Raw genomic sequence first — 22,588 nt, forward strand, 5'->3', positions numbered from 1 at the left:
AGGTAACAAGGTTTTGATACATAATTATAGCGAATGACCACTACAGCTGAACCTTTATTTCGTAACAACTATATAAATTAATTGCCTCTTCTTGACGTTAACTCAAAACATGTCTTAGCACAGCGGAGCTTGCAACGTACATTCATTACAGTAGTGCTACAACACATGACATCATTGAATCAGTGTGCTGGTGGTTTTGTTAACAATGGCTGTGATAGTGAAGGATCACTACAGCTGTTGGATGGTGCACCACGATTAGAGCAGCTCTTTAGCTCTGACCACATGTACACCAAACACAATACAGAACAATGTGCAGTACATGCAGACAGTAGACTAGTGGCATGGAAACTGGTATTATATATGAATGTATACAGGGTGAGAAGTATAAAGCAGCCAAATGTCTCCACTCTCCTGTTATCAGGCATGGTGGTTTTGTAATCTTCACCATGCATGAAAACAGAGTATTTGATCTCTCTTATACTGTGTATGCACTGCATTAATGTCAGTCAGGGGTCTCTGTCATCAGAAAGGCTCCAATACTCAGCAGCTCCAGTCCAGAGAGTAGGAACTCCATCAGCTGGTGAAGACAATCAAGTCTGTACTACAATAATATTAGGTATATTTCCTGAAGTAGCTAGTTATGTATCTATGTATGGTTATTTAATGTTTGTCCCTCTACAGGATCACCTGCTAATCAAGTCGCTCTCCAAGAACTAATGAGGCGATACAATCTGACTGACGAGCAACTCAACCGTGAAATAGTGGACTCCGATACTCCCGTAATGGCCTTAAATTTTGATGACGTGGAAATGTATTCAACTGCAATGGGGCTAGCTATTGCTAAACAAGCTGATGTGAAGAAGGTGTACCATTGCGAAGGAACTCAAGCAGCCATGATGAAGTGCCTGCAAGTTTGGAAAGAACGTGATTCTTTTCAAGCAACTTACAGAGCTCTACTGGATATTGCACTGAGTTTGGGGAAAGGAGACACAGCTGATAAAATCTGTCATCAATTGACCCAACGTAAGTACATGTGTATCAGTGCCCCTCCCCTTTTTTCCTCTCCCCTCTAACAAGCAACTGAGCCGGTAGCTATCCAACTCATGCATGTAACTGAACTCACACCAGAGAAGTATTTCATAATGAGTACATAGCTAGTAGGTTGTACAAGTATAGGATTGACAGTGCAATTGTGTGTTTTCAATTATTGCACAAATTATCACTCTGTTCATAATTATATACATTTCCACTTGTTGGTGTCTATATAGCTAGACTGCACTCTCAGCTAGTGCACTGTTGATATGACAACCTATAGTTTATCAAAATGATCTACATATTGTTTCTATATTATTGTACAGATCGTACACTGGACATGAAGTGACTACACATGCAGTGTGTCGGATTGTACAAAATACTGTAGAAATTGCATGTTACATAGATTCACCCCTACTGGATGATAGATTTGATCATACGAAGAAGACTGACTGAACAATAAAATTATATATAGCCATTTTCATAGATACAATTACATTCAAATGTTCTCATGCAAATGTACAGTGGAATTGTTAGATCACAATAACAACTATTCAGTAATAACAACTTTTCTGTTACATAATTGTACATGAATAGATTGTATTATAAAAATAATTATAACATGTACGCCAGAATAACAACTGAAACCAAAAAACAATTATAATATAATTATGAAAGTATATACAATAATAAAACTAGACAACGTTCAGACATTGCATGACAGTATCTAAACTGAGAGCAGGCTACAGCCCACAGAGGACAGCCGATACCACCTGCAGAGAAAGAGAAACACTCAATAAGGTACCACACACTTGGAGGTATGGATATATACACCTCACCTGGTTGTCCAGTGGGGAAGGCCAGGAGTGGAGACACTGGATGGAACAGTTCAGTGGGGAAAATGGCAACTGGTCTCGAACGATTCAACATGACGACACCAATACGCATTATCAACTACGAAACGGCATGACAACAATTAGCAATGGTAGAGAGGGATGTATGTGCTCTCACTATTAACAATGAACTCCCTCCACTCAACACGGCACTCAGCTTTGTCAACCGTGACTTGACCCTTCTCTAAGGGAATGTTTTGTTAATGGTAGCTAGCTATAGTTACAATAGCACAGACCTTTCACCTGAAGCTCTCCGTCCTTCTGATTGATTCTCCTCTGAAGTCTGGCATGATCTGCAAAATTGTCCTGTCAGATATAATCGATAGTGGTATCCATACATAAGTTTCATCTCACCATCATATTAACATGCTGCAACTGTTGCTTTATATCTGATACTTCTCTCTTCAGGCTAACCAAGTCAGGAGTCTCAGAGGCGTACCAATACACCAACTAGATACGTGTGTTAAAACTGTATTCCAGCATCTAGACCAGTATAATTATAGTAAACTTACTTTGTTAGATAGCTTGGGACTCCATAATCTGAGCAGCTTGGTGAGCAGCACTGTTCCTAAGACAAGACAAGACACAGGAGGTTCCAGTTGATCACAACATACACTCTCCATGGCAGTAAGAATGAAGGGATATTCCCTAACAGTAGTTCTACACTGCACTATACAGGTAGGGTTTTTCCCTATGCAATGTGGCCACCATTGATTGTTGTGCCACTGTCTAGTCTACGTCTGTTTCCAAGAGCTCTCTCACTATCTGCAGTCAAGTGTCCAAGTTATGCCAAAAGAAAGAAAAAGAAAGGTTCTACTTTAAAATAGAAATCTAGTGTAGAACTTACTTTGATAGCCTGTTGCTAGCTAGCTGTAGAGATGTATTTGTTTATATATCTACCTATATAGCTACTGAGTACTGTGCTATTTTACCTCATACCAACACCCACATAACCAGGAGACTCCTGCTGCTGTAGGAGGAGGTTCTGGCTCCACCATTGAGGAGGTACGTCACTGACACACACACCTCACACAGTGTGTCCACGTAGTCTCATGAATCAGCCGCACTAGGAATGTCCGTCTGAGCACCACTTTAGTCTAGAGGTCATTGCACAATGGAATTTTAATTGTCATTACGTCAGTGTCAAAACCAATTAGTTTCAACGCATGCAAAAGGTCAACCGCGAACGCTTGACTTAGCAGCTATGAATTTTGTTTGGCTTGCTCCAAGAACTTGCTAAAAGATCAAGAAAAGGTTGCACAGCACTAGTGCAGTCAACATAGCTCCTTGACTGGCTAACAGTAGCGTTGACTAGTGCAGTCAACATAGCTCCTTGACTGGCTAACAGTAGCACTGACTAGCGCTATAATATGAATGCGTCCTGCTGCATACACTTTTTGTCATTCTTTATTTCCTTTAATTTTGTCAATCCTTGATCTGATTAGTCAGGTCGGAATTCTGACCTGACCAAAAAAGTTTGTACTAAAGTGCTCAGAAGGACATTCCTAGTGCGGCTGATTCATGAGACTAGTGTCCACGTACGTACGTATATATCCCCAGGCACTTCCTGTGAAGAAAATCAAAACGACAGAAGCTACTGATGGAGAGGCTGTGAGCAAAGGGAAGGGCAAGGAAAACAAGACGAACTGGGATGGTATCGAATTGGGACAAACTAAACACTGGAGGTATACATTCCAACTATGTTATCAACTGATACTGGTCACATGTACTCAGACCATGGACCAGCTCATGGAATGTGAATGGAATCAGAGCGTGGATAAAGGTATCGTTTCCTCTGTCCTCAATAATTACAATTTTATTAACCAACCGCATTTTATACACTGTGTACAGAATGGTGGTCTGGAGTACATTGCACGAGAAGACCCAGACTTATTCTGTGTACAAGAAACCAAGTGTATTGAGAAAGAGCTTCCTATGGTACGGCAGCCACTGTACACACACCCTCACCCCCCCCCCACACACACTCACACACACACTCACCCCCCCACACACACACACTCACACAACCCCCCCTCCCCCCCCACACACACACACACACACACACACACACACTCACCCCCCCCCACACACACACACACTCACCCCCCCCACACACACAACCACCCCCACACTCACACTCTCACATAACCCCCCCACACACACACACTCACCCCCCCCCCACACACACAACTCCCCCCCCCCACACACACACACACACACTCACCCCCCCCCCCCACACACACACACACACTCACCCCCCCCACACACACAACCACCCCCACACTCACACTCTCACATAACCCCCCCACACACACACACACTCACCCCCCCCACACACACACAACCCCCCCCACACACACACACACACACTCACAGAACCAGCTCGGTATTCCTGGCTACCACGTCTACTGGCACTCCGCAGAGAAGAGGCTACAGCGGTGTGGGGTGAGGCATATTCACCAACTGTTGTGTGGTTAGTTACAAGTATTGTGCAGGCTGTACTCCAAAGAGAAGCCAATTTCAGTTACCAATGGTTTGGGAATTGAGAAGTTTGATTGTGAGGGTAGGATCATCACTGCTGAATATGAGCACTTCTATTTCCTTACATCTTGTAAGTTGGTTCTGATTTTATTTAGATTCCTAATGTCACTGTTATGTTGTGCCCTGTGTATATAGATGTGCCCAATGCTGGTGATGGCCTCAAGAGGCTCTCGTACAAGCAAGACTGGGATAGGGACCTCAGAGAGTACATGAAGAAACTAGATCTCAGTCCTTCTCTGTGGTGACCTCAATGTGGCCTATAAAGAGATAGGTACCTTCAGAGTTTGCCTTGACTTTGTGTACATGCATGTATGTATCTACGTGTAGATTTAAAGAACCCCAAGACAAACACAAAGACAGCTGGTTTCACGCCCGAGGAGAGACAGGACTGCACAGAGCTACTGGAGGAGGGTTTCGTGGACACCTTCCGTCACCTGTATCCCGACCTCTCTGGAGCGTACACTTACTAGTCATACCGGCTCAACGCCAGAGCCAAGAACACTGGCTGGTTAGTGCTCCCGCATTACTCTAGCAATAGAGCGTATCTGTGTTATCATGTCCACGATCCTGCTACTAATACCCAACACATTCACACACTGTCTTAGTTATCCACCCCCACCACCCACACACACCACACACACTAGATGACGAGGCAAAGAAGGTAGCCTCACAGGCACAAGCAGACGCTCGCTGGATCATAAGAAACACAAAGCCTTGTCCACACTGCAGGTACGTTGGAATAGAGTATAGAACAATAATATTTAGAGTTACTGTACATAATTATACGTTTCATTGTTGTCTGATTTCAATATTTCCTTATAGAGCTCCAATTCAGAAGAACGACGGATGCAATCACATGACTTGTAAACAGGTACGGGCTTAACATAATTATTAGACTGGAAACGGCTGCACCTAGTTTATCTTTTGTTGCCTCTAGTGTCGCCATGATTTCTGCTGGGTGTGTCTTGATCCCTAGAGTCTACACAATTACAGAACTGGGGGATACTTTACGTAAGTCGTACATTGCCAATTAACACATTCAGAAAAGCGTGGCCATATAATGCTCTTACAACATGATTGTCTACTATCAGAGTTATACGTGTACTATGGTACCTATAGCCTCTTACACAGGCCTGTTGAGAAAAGGAGGCATGTGCAAGATATTTTCTACGTGTATGTATACTATCTACTCAGTTGCCCATTGATATCCCTCCTCCCCCGTCCTCCCTTTATAGCTGCAGCTGATTTTCTAAGCCCCACTACTCATACATGTATCACCATAGTGCTTTCACATGTACAATGTATTTACTATCTACTCAGTTGTCCATTGACCCCTCTCCTTCGTAACTGCAATTGGTTCACGGCTCAGGAGAAGGCCAACACGACGGTGGAGGGGTCCAGAGGAGACATGGAGGCTGCCTATGTTAAGAAAGCTACAGAGGACCTTCAGTTGCACACTAAGAGATTCCAGCATTATTATGACAGATACAACAATCATCTACACAGTCTGGATGTAAGTGGTGGAGCGTGAAAAATCTCTCGACAATTCTAGCAAGTTTAGTTTTGATTTTGCTAGTTTTAAGTGCCCATAACTTGACTTTGGAAGGTCCAATTTCATGTAGGATGCGTTCTGTAGCTCTAAGGGAGGTCTATTTATCAAAATGGGGTGTGTTTAAATCATGTAGGCCAATTTTTTTTCTCCTTGTCAGATTGAAATGAAGTTGCTTCAAGAGTCGACTGGTAAGATGAGAGAACTGGAAAGACTCGGACTGGCTCTCGACAAGAAAGGTACGATGTTTGTGTGCATGTATTATAATAGCTGCTTAGTAATATTGAAATATGTCCTTAATTTGGAAGTTCGTACTGTACATATAACACTACATATTTTTCTTTATAGTGGCTCGGGTCAAAGGTCAATCTGATGCCACCATTGGGGTGAACTCTCCTCTCACTCCACAAAAGAAAATCAGTGTTTTCACAACTGGAGAAGCAAAAAACTTTCTCGACGATATTTTCCGAATTCTGCTGAGAGCAAGGAGAATCCTGTCAGCCTCGTATTGCATTGGATACTTCATCCCTTATACAGATGAGGAGCGCGAAATTTTCGAGGGGCTTAATTTTCGTGGATTTCGTGGGTTAGCAATCCTACACGAAAATTAAGTCCACGAAAATCGTTCTTTACCTGCTATAACGTGCAAGATTTAAAGGCGTGGCTTCCGGTAAGCAGTCATTCCGCGAACATTGTGCAACGAAAATACTTTTAGAGGCCAATCCACGAAATATAAGTGCCTCGAAAATTTCGCGCTATACGGTATTCCATTTTGGTAGAATTTACTACGTGTACCATTGCATTGTCGAGTGTAGCAGCGTTGTCTAACAGCCTACTGTAATAACTAATTTGGTGTGTCACTTTCCAACACACACTTACACACACACACGCACACCCACACACACACACACTCACACACACCCACTCACACTCACACACACACACACACACACACACCCCACACCCCTCAGGGCAAACTAGAGGAAGCAGTGGAGGTTGTCTCGGAGATGGTCAATAGACAATACCTCCAAACACCACGCTCTAAAATGAACGAAGCCGCTGGAAACGTCGACTACCTTTGCAGCGAATATCTCACCGAAATGTTCGTGGTTGCGACAATCGCCGATCTGGCAGTAAAAGAAGCAGAAAAGCCTCCACCTCCGCGTGCTACCCCGCCCACTCCACGGGAGGACAGCCCACCCCCTCGTATGGGGGTGATTCCCCTCGGCTTTGGACCAGACGTTCCCGACCAACCGGATGGAGAGAGGCGCTTCCGTTTGATTGGTCTATTGAATCCCGATGGAACATTGCATATTTTACGAGTACCAGAAGAGGAGTTTCAATTTCTTAGGGCCCCAGCAGACTAATTAGCGTTATGTGAATGTACTTGTGAACTACATGTATATAATAATTATGAGTATTCTGTTCAACAATTTAGCTGTGTGTGTGTATGTATAAACATGTTATTTTTCATGTTGTTTGCACAGTCGTCATTAATATTTTCTTATTAATTAAAAGGCACCTCTGCCCCGAAGCAACCATTGTGATCAAACTCTGCAGATCCACCCCCTTTCTATGGTTCGTAACACGCTGACCGTTTCATATTTTAAAGACAGAATAATCACTATTATTTATGATAATAATTATGCTAGACTAGCCAATTAGTGTTAATTGCAATGGTATCTCATACCCCCCCCCCCACTCAAATGTATACCCGAAGCATTTGAACACTAAAAGCTAGCTGCAAACAAAGCACTGCATGTCAGTCGTCACTAGCCTGTTTTACCATAATATTATAGTTAGAGAACAGGCATTTTTAGATGCTGATAATACCCCCTGCATGCATGTACATGTACCCTATGATTTATTCATGAACATGCATGCAGTCACATGTGTAATGGAATTCCCCTTACACACAATACAGGGTGTGTCTGGCATGTCTGTGGTGAGGGTATTCATATCATTCCAAGAATACCAGCTAGTGAATATAATCAGTGAACCAATTCTCTGCAGTCTACACACATCTCTGAGTTCCTAGCAGAAACTATAATAATTATGGGACAGGAACAGTCTGCTGAGTAAGTGATCGTCTTACAGCCTAACATTTTTATTGCTTTTAAACAGGAAACAGGCCAAGGAGTTATGGTTTGCTGCTGGGAATGGTAATGTCAGTAAATTGAAGTCCCTGCTGGCATGTGGGGCCAACCCTAACCACCCCAAGTATTATCGATTATGCAACTATCCATTACACATTGCTTGTGGGAATGGTCACCTGGAGATAGTGAAGGCACTTGTTGAGGCTGGAGCAGACACTGAGAGAAGGGATTCTTCCGGCATCTCTCCAGTTCATTATGCAGCCATGTGTTATAAGAAGGTGTTGGTTTACTTGATCAGGGATTGCAAGTGCAGCGCTGGTGAGTAGTTTTCCATTCACTAGCAGTTGCTACATAACTCCCCCGGCCAACCCTATATATAGCAATTTTTCACATTGCAAATATTTTTGTGGGACTTTAATATCAGTTTAATTTGTAACGAATACGGAATACATGCATGGCTTGGGCTTCTTAATTTTGAATGAGTTGGTTATGTACACGAACTATGCGTTCGAGGCCTTGAGGGCCTGGCTTAGGGATGGACATTTAGTTCCTTTACAAATGCACCAGTCCTGTAATATTTAAATATTTGTGATACCAACATTCACTTTGTGTATAGATGCCAGGGACGAGGACAACAATACTCCACTCCACTATGCATGCTGTGGTGGTAACCTAGATGTGGTGCAGTACTTGGTGGAGGAGGCCCACTGTGACATCAGTGAGTGTATCATAATTTTGTCTGTCCCTGTGTACACATTTGTTGTTATGAACACTTTCAGATGTACGTAACAACAACAACAAGACTGTACTTCATACAGCCTGCCGTCCCTACCTACGTATAATTCGTGAGTCGAAGTAATTAGAGATTATAGTAACTACATAGCCCTAAAAGTACTTGTTTGTAACAAACCAGAAATAAGAGTATATGCATGTAATAGATATAGCATGGGAGACCGAGTGTTTTATGGAATATACAGGTACAAGCATAAGGGTGAAGCTCCGAGGGCGAGTTGCTTGCATATTTCAATAAAACACGAGGATTCTCATGTTATAATATTATGCAGGACGACCCCTTACCAAAACGTGTAATAAGAACACGGAAGGAACTGTATGACTTTTATTACATCCTTGTAACCTATATAAAATTATAAGATCCTTACAATACAGTGCATGTATTATTATAACCAACTGCATTCCCGTTCAATATTGTAACTTTAGGTGCGACATCGCCTTCCCGTCAGCTTGCAGTGGTGAAGTACTTGGTTGAGAAGGCTAACTGTGACATCAGTGAGTTTATTTAAATGTAATGTGTATACAATCTCTTGACCATTAACACATGTATGCAGATGCTACCGATAATGAAGGCAAAACACCCCTTGACATAGTTAAAGGGAGGAGTCGTTACGAGGACATTGTTGACTACCTCAAGACTCGACAAGAATCATTTAGACAACCAGGCAAGTTATGAAAAAACATTTCACCGGCATCCTAAATAATTGACATAGCTATACATTATAAAGAGATTAGTGATGTGCATAATGTTATGTTTACACGACTCAACAACTGTTACTCATGGCAACCAGGCACGACATTATGAACATATTTAACCGAAGTTGTTATCACGAGGAATTCCTAGTAAATTGTTATCTGAGTACTTTTTCCTCAATGAAGTAAAAAATGTCTTGCCAGCAAAGGCTTCGCCATGCATACAGTAATTATAACTATACTTTACCATAGCTATATATAATTTTATAGTCAGTCACATTTACTTCCTTGTACATTCATGCAGGAAAAGATGGTGTTGGGAGTCAAACAGCTGTTCCACTCACACAAGACGAGGCTGATGCTCTGCAGAAGCTTCTCGAGGGAGCACAAGTCACCATTGGTCATCCCATTGTTGCTGGCACAACCACTCTGGAGGATGTTCAGCAGCTGCTTACTCAGAGAGGACTGGAGATTATGGCCGACGACCTCAGGACAAGACTCAGACTAAGTAAGCTTAAAATTACTATTTTTAGTGCTTATCACATGATCTCCAGTCAATCAGTTTAGCTTAAAGTAGTCACACGACCGTGATTTGTAATCTCCACACTTAACTGATTACTTGCCGAATGGTTCTCGCTAAAATTTCAATGTTTGTTATTTTTCATATGATCAAAGTAACTTAATCTCTACTAATTTCTCCATAATTATAGTTATGACTGAGCAACGAAGAAACCTCGAGATACTCAACAATCTAATGACAGATGAAGACACTATCGATGTTTGCTACCCAAGGCTATTTCTTGTTGGGCCGCCATCTGTTGGCAAGACGACCACACTCAACCGACTGCTGGGGGAGTTTGAGAACATTGACTCTGCTGGAGACAAAGCCAAGCTTAGAAGCACACTGCTTGCTAACTGCAAACAAATACTTGCCTTCGTTAATGAAAACACAGCAAAATGGTTGTCATCCAAAGATGTTGACGAGGAAACAAAGCTCTTGTTTGGCTACTTGCGTGAATCTAAGTCTGAAACCACTCCTAACAAAAAGATAAGCATCGCAACCTCAACCGATTCTCCTGTATTAATACGCAAACAAAGAACTCGATCTAAAAATGCGACAAAACAAGAAAGCAGATCACCACTACACCAAGCCACAGCTGCTCAGCGTACGACAATGAGTCATCCAAGAAGCAAACTATTACCAATAAAATCAGAATTACAACAGCTAATAAGGAATGCAGACTATTCCAAAATGGCTGATTTCCTTGGCGATATTTTACTGAACATTCACGACATCGGAGGTCAGCCAGGCTTTTTGGAAATGCTACCAGCCCTGAGCACTGGTCCGGCCATGTATCTAGTGTTCTTAGATCTCAGTAAGGAACTTGACAAGCTGTACAAAATACCTTTCAGTCGAGATGGTATGGAAATTATTCCCTTCAATTCTGTTCACACTACAGAAGCCACAATCTCTCAAATCCTCACCTCTATTGCCAGTGTCCATTGCATCTCAAGAGATCCCACTCCTCTTATTGATGTTGGCAGAGCTAGTGATGCTCTTAAAGAAAGAATTAAAACATTTAAACAAGTTAAACCGGTAGCAGCCTTGATAGGCACACACAAAGACAAGCTGACCGACCCCGAGAGACAAATCAGCGAGAAAAATGAGGCACTTAAAAAAGTTATCCAAAAATTCCCCGAAATTATTATTTCTCCAGGATCAGAACAGCAGAATATTGAGCACAGCGAACCTCTAGACGGAGCCCGTACACAATCAGGTTCAAAATCTTGTTTCTTCTCAGTTGATAACCTCAATGGAACTGAAGTGTCTGACATCGGCCCCGTTCGTAATTTCTTAAGTCGAATAATTTTGTCTCGTTTCAAAAATGCTTCTCTTCCAATTCGACCGAAATGGCTTATTTTTGGGTTGCTTCTTCGAAAACAATTTCAAATAGCTACAATTGAAGATTGCTTTGAATTAGGAGAAATGCTAGAAATGCAGAAAGAAGAAGTAAAAGTGTGTCTCTGGTATCTTCACAACTGTGTTGGTACGATCCTCCATTACACCAACGTACCTGGTGATGACGGTTGGCTCAAGGGTCACGTGATCTGCACTCTTCAAGCTATCTTTGATAGCATCAGCCAGTTTATTCTCCTTTCTATGCGAACGCTTCACTCAGGAGGTCCAGTTACCGACTACGAGCAGGCCGAGTTGGTTAAGAAGGGACAGTTTTCGATCAAATCCATTGAAATGTGTTGCAGAAACGTGGAAATGTCTGAACTTATTCCCGCAAAGCATCTCATTAAGTTATTGGAGCACGTCAAACTTCTGTCCCCGATATCTCATAAGGATAAATCATCAGCGGAAGTTGTTCGCACTACCTACTTAATGCCGGCTGTTTTGGAGTGTGCTTCACAAGAGGAGCTGGCGAACCCACCTCCACCAGACACCAACAACCCAGAACCACTCCACATCACATTCAGCTTTGGTTACGTACCAACAGGAGTCTTCTGTGGGCTCATCACTCGACTAGTTTCCCAAGGCCCCCATAAAATCCTCGGATTGACGTGGAAGTTGGTGGAAGACAGTGTCAAGAGAAACTGCATCTCTTTCTATGTAGATGGTATTCACAAGGTGACTCTGCTCTCGCACGAAAAGAGCTACGAAATTCTAGTTTCCCGTGAGGATCCAGAATCTTCTCTGCACGACCTTTGCGCTCATGCACTCTCTGTCGTTCTGTATTTCCTCAAAACCTTGTATGAGAATTTGGTTCCATTAATCGCATTCCAGTGTCCCTGTTCCAATCACAAAACCAAACGAGACGTCACTAATTTATGTACTATTTCCGATGGTTCAAAAGTTCGATTTCTTTGTAACGATTCTATGAAGCTCGTTAAATTAAAACCGGAACAACGGATCTGGCTTGGAAAGGTAAGTATTTTTGTAACCATTAACTGTATTAATGATGCGAATTAATTCGCTACAGACCAAGAAGGTTGGTGAGGAAGCTGAACTAAAGGTGCTAAAGTTAGCTGAGGATGGTTTTTTCTTCCACTGGACCAAAGAGGGCTCCAGACGTCAGATCAAGACCACTGATGATCGGCCCAACACTCTGAGCTTCCCGAATGTGAGAGAGGAGGACTTTGGTCACTACCAGTGTGAGGTGAAGGATGCAGCTGCTGGGAAAGTGCTCCTCACTCTCTACACAGCTCTCTACAAAGAGGAGACAAGTCAGTTAGCATTGAGGTGTATGCCACACTTACGTTCAATCTTTTTACATCACATTATATTTTAGCCGAATTCTCTACTGAAAGGAATGAAGAGCCAAAAAGCAATGACACTAAATCTATTGTAAAGACGCCATCATCAGGTTTGATTGTTTCTACGAACTATTCTACAAACACTGTTGTTCACTGATCACTCCTATAGATGAGAGGTCCCTGTTATCAGAAAGGCTCCGATACTCAGCAGCTCCAGTCCAGAGAGTAGGAACTCCATCAGCTGGTGAAGATAATCAAGTCCGTACTAGAATATTAGGTATATTTCCTGAAGTAGCTAGTTATGTATGTTGCATGGTTTTAATGTCTGTCCCTCTACAGGATCATCCGCTAATCAAGTCGCTCTACAAGAACTAATGAGGCGATACAATCTGACTGACGAGCAACTCAACCGTAAAATAAGGAGCTCCGATTGTTCGTACCTGGCCATATATTTCGATGATGTGGAAATTTATTCAAATGTCATGGAACTAGCTTCGGCTGAACAAGCTGACGTGAAGAGGTTATACCATAGCGAAGGAACTCGAGCAGCCATGATGAAGTGCTTGAAAATCTGGAAAGAACACAATTCTTCTCAAGCAACTTACAGAGCTCTACTGGATATTACACTGAGTTTGGGGAAAGGAGACACAGCTGATAAAATCTGTCATCAATTGACCCAACGTAAGTACATGTGTATCAGTGCCCCTCCCCTTTTCCTTGCCCCTCTAACAAGCAACTGAGCCGGTAGCTATCCGACTCATGCATGTAACTGAAATCACACCAGAGAACTATTTCATAATGAGTATACATAGGATTGACAGTCACAGTGCAATTGTGTGTGTTTTCAATTATTGCACAAATGATCTCAGCTAGTGCACTGTTGCTATGACAACCTATAGCTTATCAAAATGATCTACATATTGTTTCTATATTATTGTACAGATCGTACACTGGACTGATGCAGTGATTACACATGCAGTGTGTCGGATTGTACAAAATACTCTAGAAATTGCATGTTACATAGATTCACCCCTACTGGATGATCGATTTGATCATACGAAGAAGACTATACTGACTGAACAATAAAATTATAGCCATTTTCATAGATACAATTACATTCAAATTTTCTCATGCAAATGTACAGTGGAATTGTTAGATCACAATAACAACTATTCAGTAATAACAACTTTTCTGTTACATAATTGTACATGAATAGATTGTATTATAAAAATAATTATAACATGTACGCCAGAATAACAACTGAAACCAAAAAACAATTATAATATAATTATGAAAGTATATACAATAATAAAACTAGACAACGTTCAGACATTGCATGACAGTATCTAAACTGAGAGCAGGCTACAGCCCACAGAGGACAGCCGATACCACCTGCAGAGAAAGAGAAACACTCAATAAGGTACCACACACTTGGAGGTATGGATATATACACCTCACCTGGTTGTCCAGTGGGGAAGGCCAGGAGTGGAGACACTGGATGGAACAGTTCAGTGGGGAAAATGGCAACTGGTTTCCGACGATTCAACATGACGACACCAATACGCATTATCAACTACGAAACGGCATGACAACAATTAGCAATGGTAGAGAGGGATGTATGTGCTCTCACTATTAACACTGAACTCCCTCCACTCAACACGGCACTCAGCTTTGTCAACCGTGACTTGACCCTTCTCTAAGGGAATGTTTTGTTAATGGTAGCTAGCTATAGTTACAATAGCACAGACCTTTCACCTGAAGCTCTCCGTCCTTCTGATTGATTCTCCTCTGAAGTCTGGCATGATCTGCAAAATTGTCCTGTCAGATATAATGGATAGTGGTATCCATACATAAGTTTCATCTCACCATCATATTAACGTGCTGCAACTGTTGCTTTATATCTGATACTTCTCTCTTCAGGCTAACCGAGTCAGGAGTCTCAGAGGCGTACCAATACACCAACTAGATACGTGTGTTAAAACTGTATTCCAGCATCTAGACCAGTATAATTATAGTAAACTGACTTTGTTAGATAGCTTGGGACTCCATAATCTGAGCAGCTTGGTGAGCAGCACTGTTCCTAAGACAAGACAAGACACAGGAGGTTAAGGTTCCAGTTGATCACAACACTCTCCATGGCTGTAAGAATAAAGGGATATTCCCTAACAGTAGTTCTACACTGCACTTACAGGTAGGGTTTTTCCCTATGCAATGTGGCCACCATTGAATTGTTGTGCCACTGTCTAGTCTACGTCTGTTTCCAAGAGCTCTCTCACTATCTGCAGTCCAAGTTATGTCAAAAGAAAGAAAAAGAAAGGTTCTAGAATCTAGTGTAGAACTTACTGTTGCTAGCTAGCTGAGAAGCTGAGAAGATGTAGTTTATATATCTACCTATATAGCTACTGAGTACTGTGCTATTTTACCTCATACCAACACCCACATAACCAGGAGACTCCTGCTGCTGTAGGAGGAGGTTCTGGCTCCACCATTGAGGAGGTACGTCACTGACACACACACCTCACACATTGTGTCCACGTAGTCTCATGAATCAGCCGCACTAGGAATGTCCGTCTGAGCACCACTTTAGTCTAGAGGTCATTTCACAATGGAATTTTAATTATCATTATGTCAGTGTTAAAACCAATTAGTTCCAACGCATGCAAAAGGTCAACCGCGAACGCTTGACTTAGCAGCTATGAATTTTTGTTTGGCTTGCTCCAAGAACGTTGCTAAAAGATCAAGAAAAAGGTTGTACAGCACTAGTGCAGTCAACATAGCTCCTTGACTGGCTAACAGTAGCGCTGACTAGTGCAGTCAACATAGCTCCTTGACTGGCTAACAGCACTAGTGCAGTCAACATAGCTCCTTGACTGGCTAACAGTAACGCTGCGCTGACTAGCGCTATAATATAAAGTGTCCTGCTGCATACGCTTCTTGTCATTCTTTATTTCCTTTAATGTTGTCAATCCTTGGCCAGGTCAAAATTCTGACCTGGCCAAAAAAGTTTGTACTAAAGTGCTCAGACGGACATTCCTAGTACGGCTGATTCATGAGACTAGTGTCTACGTACGTACGTATATATCCCCAGGCACTTCCTGTGAAGAAAATCAAAACGACAGAAGCTACTGATGGAGAGGCTGTGAGCAAAGGGAAGGGCAAGGAAAACAAGACGAACTGGGATGGTATCGAATTGGGACAAACTAAAGACTGGAGGTATACATTCCAACTATGTTATCAACTGATACTGATCACATGTACTCAGACCATGGACCAGCTCATGGAATGTGAACGGAATCAGAGCGTGGATAAAGGTATCGTTTCCTCCGTATTACAATTATTAACCAACCGCATTTTATACACTGTGTATACAGAATGGTGGTCTGGAGTACATTGCACGAGGATACCCAGACATATTCTGTGTACAAGAAACCAAGTGTATTGAGAAAGAGCTTCCTATGGTAGGACAGCCACTGTACACACCCCCCCCCACACACACACACACACTCACCCCCCCCCCCACACACACACACACACACACTCACCCCCCCCACACACACACACACTCACCCCCCCCCACACACACACACAACCCCCCCACACACACACTCCCCCCCCACACACACACACAACCCCCCACACACACACACACACACTCACCCCCCACACACACACACACACACACACTCACCCCCCACACACACACACACACACAACCCCCCCCACACACACACACACACTCACCCCCCCACACACACACAACCCCCCCACACACACACACTCTCACATAACCCCCCCCACACACACACACACTCACCCCCCCACACACACACACACACACACAACCCCCCCACACACACACACACACACACACACACTCACAGAACCAGCTCGGTATTCCTGGCTACCACGTCTACTGGCACTCCGCTGAGAAGAAAGGCTACAGCGGTGTGGGGTGAGGCATATTCACCAACTGTTGTGTGGTTAGTTACAAGTATTGTGCAGGCTGTACTCCAAAGAGAAGCCAATTTCAGTGACCAATGGTTTGGGAATTGAGAAGTTTGATTGTGAAGGTAGGATCATCACTGCTGAATATGAGCACTTCTATTTCCTTACATCTTGTAAGTTGGTTCTGATTTTATTTAGATTCCTATTGTCACTGTTATGTTGTGCCCTGTGTATATAGATGTGCCCAATGCTGGTGATGGCCTCAAGAGGCTCTCGTACAGTACAAGCAAGACTGGGATAGGGACCTCAGAGAGTACATGAAGAAACTAGATCTCAGTCCTTCTCTGTGGGGACCTCAATGTGGCCCATAAAGAGATAGGTACCTTCAGAGTTTGCCTTGACTTTGTGTACATACATGTATGTATCTACGTGTAGATTTAAAGAACCCCAAGACAAACACAAAGACAGCTGGTTTCACGCCTGAGGAGAGACAGGACTTCACAGAGCTACTGGAGGAGGGTTTCGTGGACACCTTCCGTCACCTGTATCCCGACCTCGCTGGAGCGTACACTTACTAGTCATACAGGTTCAACGCCAGAGCCAAGAACACTGGCTGGTGAGTGCTCCCGCATTACTCTAGCAATAGAGTGTATCTGTGTTATCGTGTCCACGATCCTGCTACTAATACCCAACACATGCACACTGTCTTAGTTATCCACCCACCCCACCACCCACACACACCACACACACTAGATGACGAGGCAAAGAAGGTAGCCTCACAGGCACAAGCAGACACTCGCTGGATCATAAGAAACACAAAGCCTTGTCCACACTGCAGGTACGTTGGAATAGAGTATAAAATCAATAGATATTTAGAGTTACTGTACATAATTATACGTTTCATTATTGTCTGATTTCAATATTTCCTTATAGAGATCCAATTCAGAAGAACAATGGATGCAATCACATGACTTGTAAACAGGTACGGGCTTAACATAATTATTAGACTGGGAACGGCTGCATTTAGTTCATCTTTTGTTGCCTCTAGTGTCGCCATGATTTCTGCTGGGTGTGTCTTGATCCCTGGAGTCTACATAACCACAGAACTGGGGGATACTTTACGTAAATCGTACATTGCCAATTTACATTCAAAAACGCTCTTACAACTGATTGTCATCTATAGCTAGCTATGTGTACTAGCTTTGCTGTTCTCATAACTTTTTCAGTTCATATTTCACACAAATGTCACAAATGATATGGGCAACAGATATCATTCTTGTCTATTGACCTAGCTCCCTCCTTTTCCTTCGTAGTGTGAATCGGTACCGTTGCTGTTTCAACAAATACTTTTAGAGGCCATTCCATGAAATTCAGTTGTCTATTGACCTCCCTCCCCTTTGTAGCTGTAACCGGTTCACGGCTCAGGAGAAGGCCAACACGACTGTGGAGAGGTCCAGAGGAGACATGGAGGCTGCCTATGTTAAAAAAGCTACAGAGGACCTTCAGTCGCACACTAAGAGATTCCAGCATTATTATGACAGATACAACAATCATCTACACAGTCTGGATGTAAGTGGTGGAGCGGGAAAAATCTCTAGACAATTCTAGCAAGTTTAGTTTTGATTTTGCTAGCTAGTTTTAAGTGCCCATAACTTGACTTTGGAAGGTCCAATTTCATGTAGGATGCGTTCTGTAGCTCTAAGGGAGGTCTATTTATCAAAATGGGGTGTGTTTAAATCATGTAGGCCAATTTTTTTTCTCCTTGTCAGATTGAAATGAAGTTGCTTCAAGAGTCGACTGGTAAGATGAGAGAACTGGAAAGACTCGGACTGGCTCTCGACAAGAAAGGTACGATGTTTGTGTGCATGTATTATAATAGCTGCTTAGTAATATTGAAATATGACCTTAATTTGGAAGTTCGTACTGTACATATAACACTACATATTTTTCTTTATAGTGGCTCAGGTCAAAGGTCAATCTGAGGCCACCATTGGGTGTGAACTCTCCTCTCACTCCACAAAAGAAAATCAGTGTTTTCACAACTGGAGAAGCGAAAAACTTTCTCGACGATATTTTCCGAATTCTGCTGAGAGCGAGGAGAATCCTGTCAGCCTCGTATTGCATTGGATACTTCATCCCTGATACAGATGAGGAGGCCCTGGGGGCACATGAAGTATTGCAGGTGAGGGCAGGTGGCTAATTTTGACAGCAGATTATAGTGTATGGAGAAATATATTTCTTTAAACGATCACAACTTAAATGTTTATCTACTTGCGTGAAGTATTCCATTTTGGTAGAATTTACTACGTGTACCATTGCATTGTCGAGTGTAGCAGCGTTGTCTAACAGCCTACTGTAATAGCTAATTTGGTATGTCACTTTCCAACACACACTCACACACACCCACACACACACACACACCCACACACATACCCACTCACTCACACACCCACTCATACACACACACACCCCACACCCCTCAGGGCAAACTAGAGGAAGCAGTGGAGGTTGTCTCGGAGATGGTCAATAGACAACACCTCCAAACACCACGCTCTAAAATGAACAAAGCCGCTAGAAACGTAAATATCTCACCGAAATGTCCGTGATTGCGACAATCGCCGATCTGGCAGTAAAAGAAGCGGAAAAGCCTCCACCTCCGCGTGCCACCCCGCCCACTCCACGGGAGGACATCCCGCCCCCTCGTATGGGGGTGATTCCCCTCGGCTTTGGACCAGACGTTCCCGACCAACCGGATGGAGAGAGGCGCTTCCGTTTGATTGGTCTATTGAATCCCGATGGAACATTGCATATTTTACGAGTACCAGAAGAGGAGTTTCAATTTCTTAGGGCCCCAGCAGACTAATTAGCGTTATGTGAATGTACTTGTGAACTACATGTATATAATAATTATGAGTATTCTGTTCAACAATTTAGCTGTGTGTGTGTATGTATAAACATGTTATTTTTCATGTTGTTTGCACAGTCGTCATTAATATTTTGTTATTAATTAAAAGGCACCTCTGCCCCGAAGCAGCCATTGTGATCAAACTCTGCAGATCCACCCCCTTTCTATGGTTCGTAACACGCCGACCATTTCATATTTTAAAGACAGAATAATCACTATTATTTATGATAATAATTATATGCTAGACTAGCCAATTAGCGTTAATTGCAATGGTATCTCATACCCCCCCCCCACTCAAATATATACCTGAAGCATTTGAACACTAAAAGCTAGCTGCAAACAAAGCAATGCATGTCAGTCGTCACTAGCCTGTTTTACCATAATATTATAGTTAGCTATATAGAGAACAGTCATTTTTAGATGTTTGATAATACGTACCCACTGCATGCATGTACATGTACCCTATGATTTATTCATGAACATGCATGCAGTCACATGTGTAATGGAATTCCCCTTACACACAATAGAGGGTGTGTCTGGCATGTCTGTGGTGAGGGTATTCATATCATTCCAAGAATACCAGCTAGTGAATATAATCAGTGAACCAATTCTCTGCAGTCTACACACATCTCTGAGTTCCTAGCAAAAACTATAATATGGGACAGGAACAGTCTGCTGATCAGTAAGTGATCGTCTTACAGCCTAACATTTTTATTGCTTTTAAACAGGAAACAGGCCGAGGAGTTATTGGTTGCTGCTGGGAATGGTAATGTCAGCAAAGTGAAGTCCCTGCTGGCACATGGGGCCAACCCCAACCACCCCGAGTACTATCCATTACACATTGCTTGTGAGAATGGTCACCTGGAGACAGTGAAGGCACTTGTTGAGGCTGGAGCAGACACTGAGAGAAGGAGTACTTGGGGCAGGTCTCCAGTTCAATGTGCAGCCTGTAATGGTCATAAGGAGGTGTTGGTTTACTTGATCAGGGATTGCAAGTGCAGTGCTGGTGAGTAGTTTTCCATTCACTAGCAGTTGCTACATAACTCCCCCGGCCAACCCTATATATAGCAATTTTCACATTGCAAATATTTTTGTGGGACTTTAATATCAGTTTAATTTGTAACGAATACGGAATACATGCATGGCTTGGGCTTCTTAATTTTGAATGAGTTGGTTATGTACACAAACTATGCGTTCGAGGCCTTGAGGGCCTGGCCTAGGGATGGACATTTAGTTCCTTACAAATGCACCAGTCCTGTAATATTTAAATATTAGTGATACCAACATTCACTTGTGTATAGATACCAGGGACAATGACAACGATACTCCACTCCACGATGCATGCTTTAGTGGTAACCAAGGTGTGGTGCAGTACTTGGTGGAGGAGGCCCACTGTGACATTAGTGAGTGTATCATAATTTTGTCTGTCCTTGTGTACAAATTTGTTGTTATGAACACTTTCAGATGTACGGAACAACTTCAACCAGACTGTACTTCATACAGCCTGCGGTGTCTTCACTATAAGTGGTGAGTCGAAGTAATTAGAGATTATAGTAACTACATAGCCCTAAAAGTACTTGTTTGTACAAATCAGAAATAAGAGTATATGCATGTAATAGATATAGCATGGGAGACCGAGTGTTTTATGAAATATACAGGTACAAGCACAAGGGTGAAGCTCCGAGGGCGAGTTGCTTGTATATTTCAATAAAACACGAGGATTCTCATGCTATAATAATTATTATGCAGGACGACCCCTTAATTACCAAAACTAATAATAAAACACGGAGGGGACTGTATGACTTTTATTACACCCTTGTAACCGATATAAAGTTATAAGATCCTTACAATACAGTGCATGTATTATTATAACCAACTGCATTCCCGTTCAATATTGTAACTTTAGGTATGACATGGACGCTTTCTTGTGTGCAATAACAAGTGTACAATAATACTTCCGGGTGTGCGATATGGAAAAATATCTGCACACTTGGTGATGAGTCGCTTCCTGTGCAATTTGAATGTAAAACGCTGATGTCAGCACTATTGATTAATGCAATCCCAACTTTAGGTAGATCCAGACAGCTTGCAGTGGTGCAGTACTTGGTTGAGAAGGCTAACTGTGACATCAGTGAGTTTATTTAAATGTAATGTGTACAATCACTTGACCATTAACACATGCAGATGCAACTGATAATGAAGGCAGGACACCACTTGACATAGCTAAAGGGAGTAGTTACAAGGACATTGTTAACTACCTCAAGACTCGACAAGAATCATCTACACAACCAGGTAAGTTATGAAAACATTTCACCGGCATCCTAAATAATTGACACAGCTATACATTATAAAGAGATTAGTGATGTGCATAATGTTATGTTTACACGACTCAACAACTGTTACTCATGACAACCAGGCACGACGTTATGAACATATTTAACTGAAATTGTTATCACGAGGAATTCCTAGTAAATTGTTATCTGAGTAAATTTCCTCAATGAAGTAAAAAATGTCATGCCAGCAAATTAAGGCTTCGCCATGCATACAGTAATTATAACTATACTTTACCATAGCTATATATAATTTTATAGTCAGTCACATTTACTTCCTTGTACATTCAGGAAAAGATGGTGTTGGGAGTAAAACAGCTGTTCCACTCACACAAGACGAGGCTGATGCTCTGCAGAAGCTTCTCGAGGGAGCACAAGTCACCATTGGTCATCCCATTGTTGCTGGCACGACCACTCTGGAGGAAGTTCAGCAGCTGCTTACTCAGAGAGGACTGGAGGATATGGCCACCAACCTCAGGACAAGACTCAGACAAAGTAAGCTTAGATAACCATCCATTATTGCTGTCAGCGCTAGGTTGGGTGGGGCTCAT

The 22,588-nt window shown here is 42.5% G+C and overlaps 4 protein-coding genes, 1 long non-coding RNA gene and 2 pseudogenes across 11 annotated transcripts in view; 5 read left to right on the forward strand and 2 right to left on the reverse strand.

Annotated features, from left to right (window-relative positions):
- The window catches only part of LOC135337445 (uncharacterized), a 35,613-nt gene extending 33,050 nt beyond the window's left edge, over positions 1-2,563 (reverse strand). The window contains exon 1 of the mRNA XM_064533382.1: positions 2,438-2,563. Coding sequence (XP_064389452.1) covers positions 2,438-2,548 — 111 coding nt within the window. The 5' untranslated portion in view covers positions 2,549-2,563. The remainder of the gene's footprint in view (positions 1-2,437) is intronic.
- Positions 1-22,588, forward strand: part of LOC135337430 (uncharacterized) — a 38,447-nt gene that overhangs the window by 6,344 nt on the left and 9,515 nt on the right. Inside the window, exons 2-9 of the mRNA XM_064533361.1 lie at positions 8,140-8,429; positions 8,728-8,829; positions 8,891-8,956; positions 9,330-9,398; positions 9,458-9,568; positions 9,901-10,104; positions 10,307-12,528; positions 12,584-12,827. Of these exons, the coding sequence (XP_064389431.1) occupies positions 8,140-8,429; positions 8,728-8,829; positions 8,891-8,956; positions 9,330-9,398; positions 9,458-9,568; positions 9,901-10,104; positions 10,307-12,528; positions 12,584-12,827 (3,308 nt within the window). The remainder of the gene's footprint in view (positions 1-8,139; positions 8,430-8,727; positions 8,830-8,890; positions 8,957-9,329; positions 9,399-9,457; positions 9,569-9,900; positions 10,105-10,306; positions 12,529-12,583; positions 12,828-22,588) is intronic.
- LOC135337147 (uncharacterized) lies at positions 487-1,830 on the forward strand. The gene is made up of 3 exons (XM_064533054.1): positions 487-616; positions 682-1,023; positions 1,359-1,830. The coding sequence occupies exons 1-3, from the start codon at positions 487-489 to the stop codon at positions 1,379-1,381; spliced, it is 495 nt and encodes a 164-aa protein (XP_064389124.1). The 3' UTR covers positions 1,382-1,830.
- Positions 2,620-5,071, forward strand: LOC135337148 (exodeoxyribonuclease-like; annotated as a pseudogene).
- On the forward strand, positions 5,062-7,493 carry LOC135337460 (ankyrin repeat and IBR domain-containing protein 1-like). Of its 3 annotated transcripts, none has more exons than XR_010395113.1 (5): positions 5,062-5,477; positions 5,787-5,979; positions 6,176-6,254; positions 6,364-6,685; positions 6,987-7,493. XR_010395113.1 is itself a non-coding variant. In XM_064533400.1 (5 exons), the coding sequence occupies exons 3-5, from the start codon at positions 5,875-5,877 to the stop codon at positions 6,624-6,626; spliced, it is 447 nt and encodes a 148-aa protein (XP_064389470.1). In that variant the 5' UTR covers positions 5,063-5,195; positions 5,289-5,477; positions 5,787-5,874; the 3' UTR covers positions 6,627-7,493. The 3 variants fall into 3 exon arrangements, 2 of the variants coding, with proteins under 2 accessions (XP_064389470.1, XP_064389469.1); XM_064533400.1 differs by having other exon boundaries at positions 5,063-5,195; positions 5,289-5,477; positions 6,364-7,493; XM_064533399.1 differs by having other exon boundaries at positions 5,063-5,477; positions 6,364-7,493.
- Positions 14,030-22,588, reverse strand: part of LOC135337468 (uncharacterized) — an 85,331-nt gene continuing 76,772 nt past the window's right edge. The window contains exons 1-6 of one of the 5 annotated variants that reach the window (XR_010395132.1): positions 14,882-15,011; positions 14,724-14,819; positions 14,606-14,675; positions 14,488-14,553; positions 14,316-14,430; positions 14,030-14,249 (exon numbers count right to left, since the gene is read on the reverse strand). This is a non-coding gene — a long non-coding RNA (uncharacterized LOC135337468). Of the gene's footprint in view, positions 14,250-14,315; positions 14,431-14,487; positions 14,554-14,605; positions 14,676-14,723; positions 15,012-22,588 lie in introns of those variants that run through there. The other 4 variants (XR_010395131.1, XR_010395130.1, XR_010395135.1 and 1 more) reach the window with 4 other exon arrangements.
- LOC135337449 (DNA repair nuclease APEX1-like) lies at positions 15,076-19,776 on the forward strand (annotated as a pseudogene).

The sequence above is a fragment of the Halichondria panicea genome, chromosome 6, assembly GCF_963675165.1.
Source record: "Halichondria panicea chromosome 6, odHalPani1.1, whole genome shotgun sequence".
NCBI classification, from domain to species: Eukaryota; Metazoa; Porifera; class Demospongiae; order Suberitida; family Halichondriidae; genus Halichondria; species Halichondria panicea.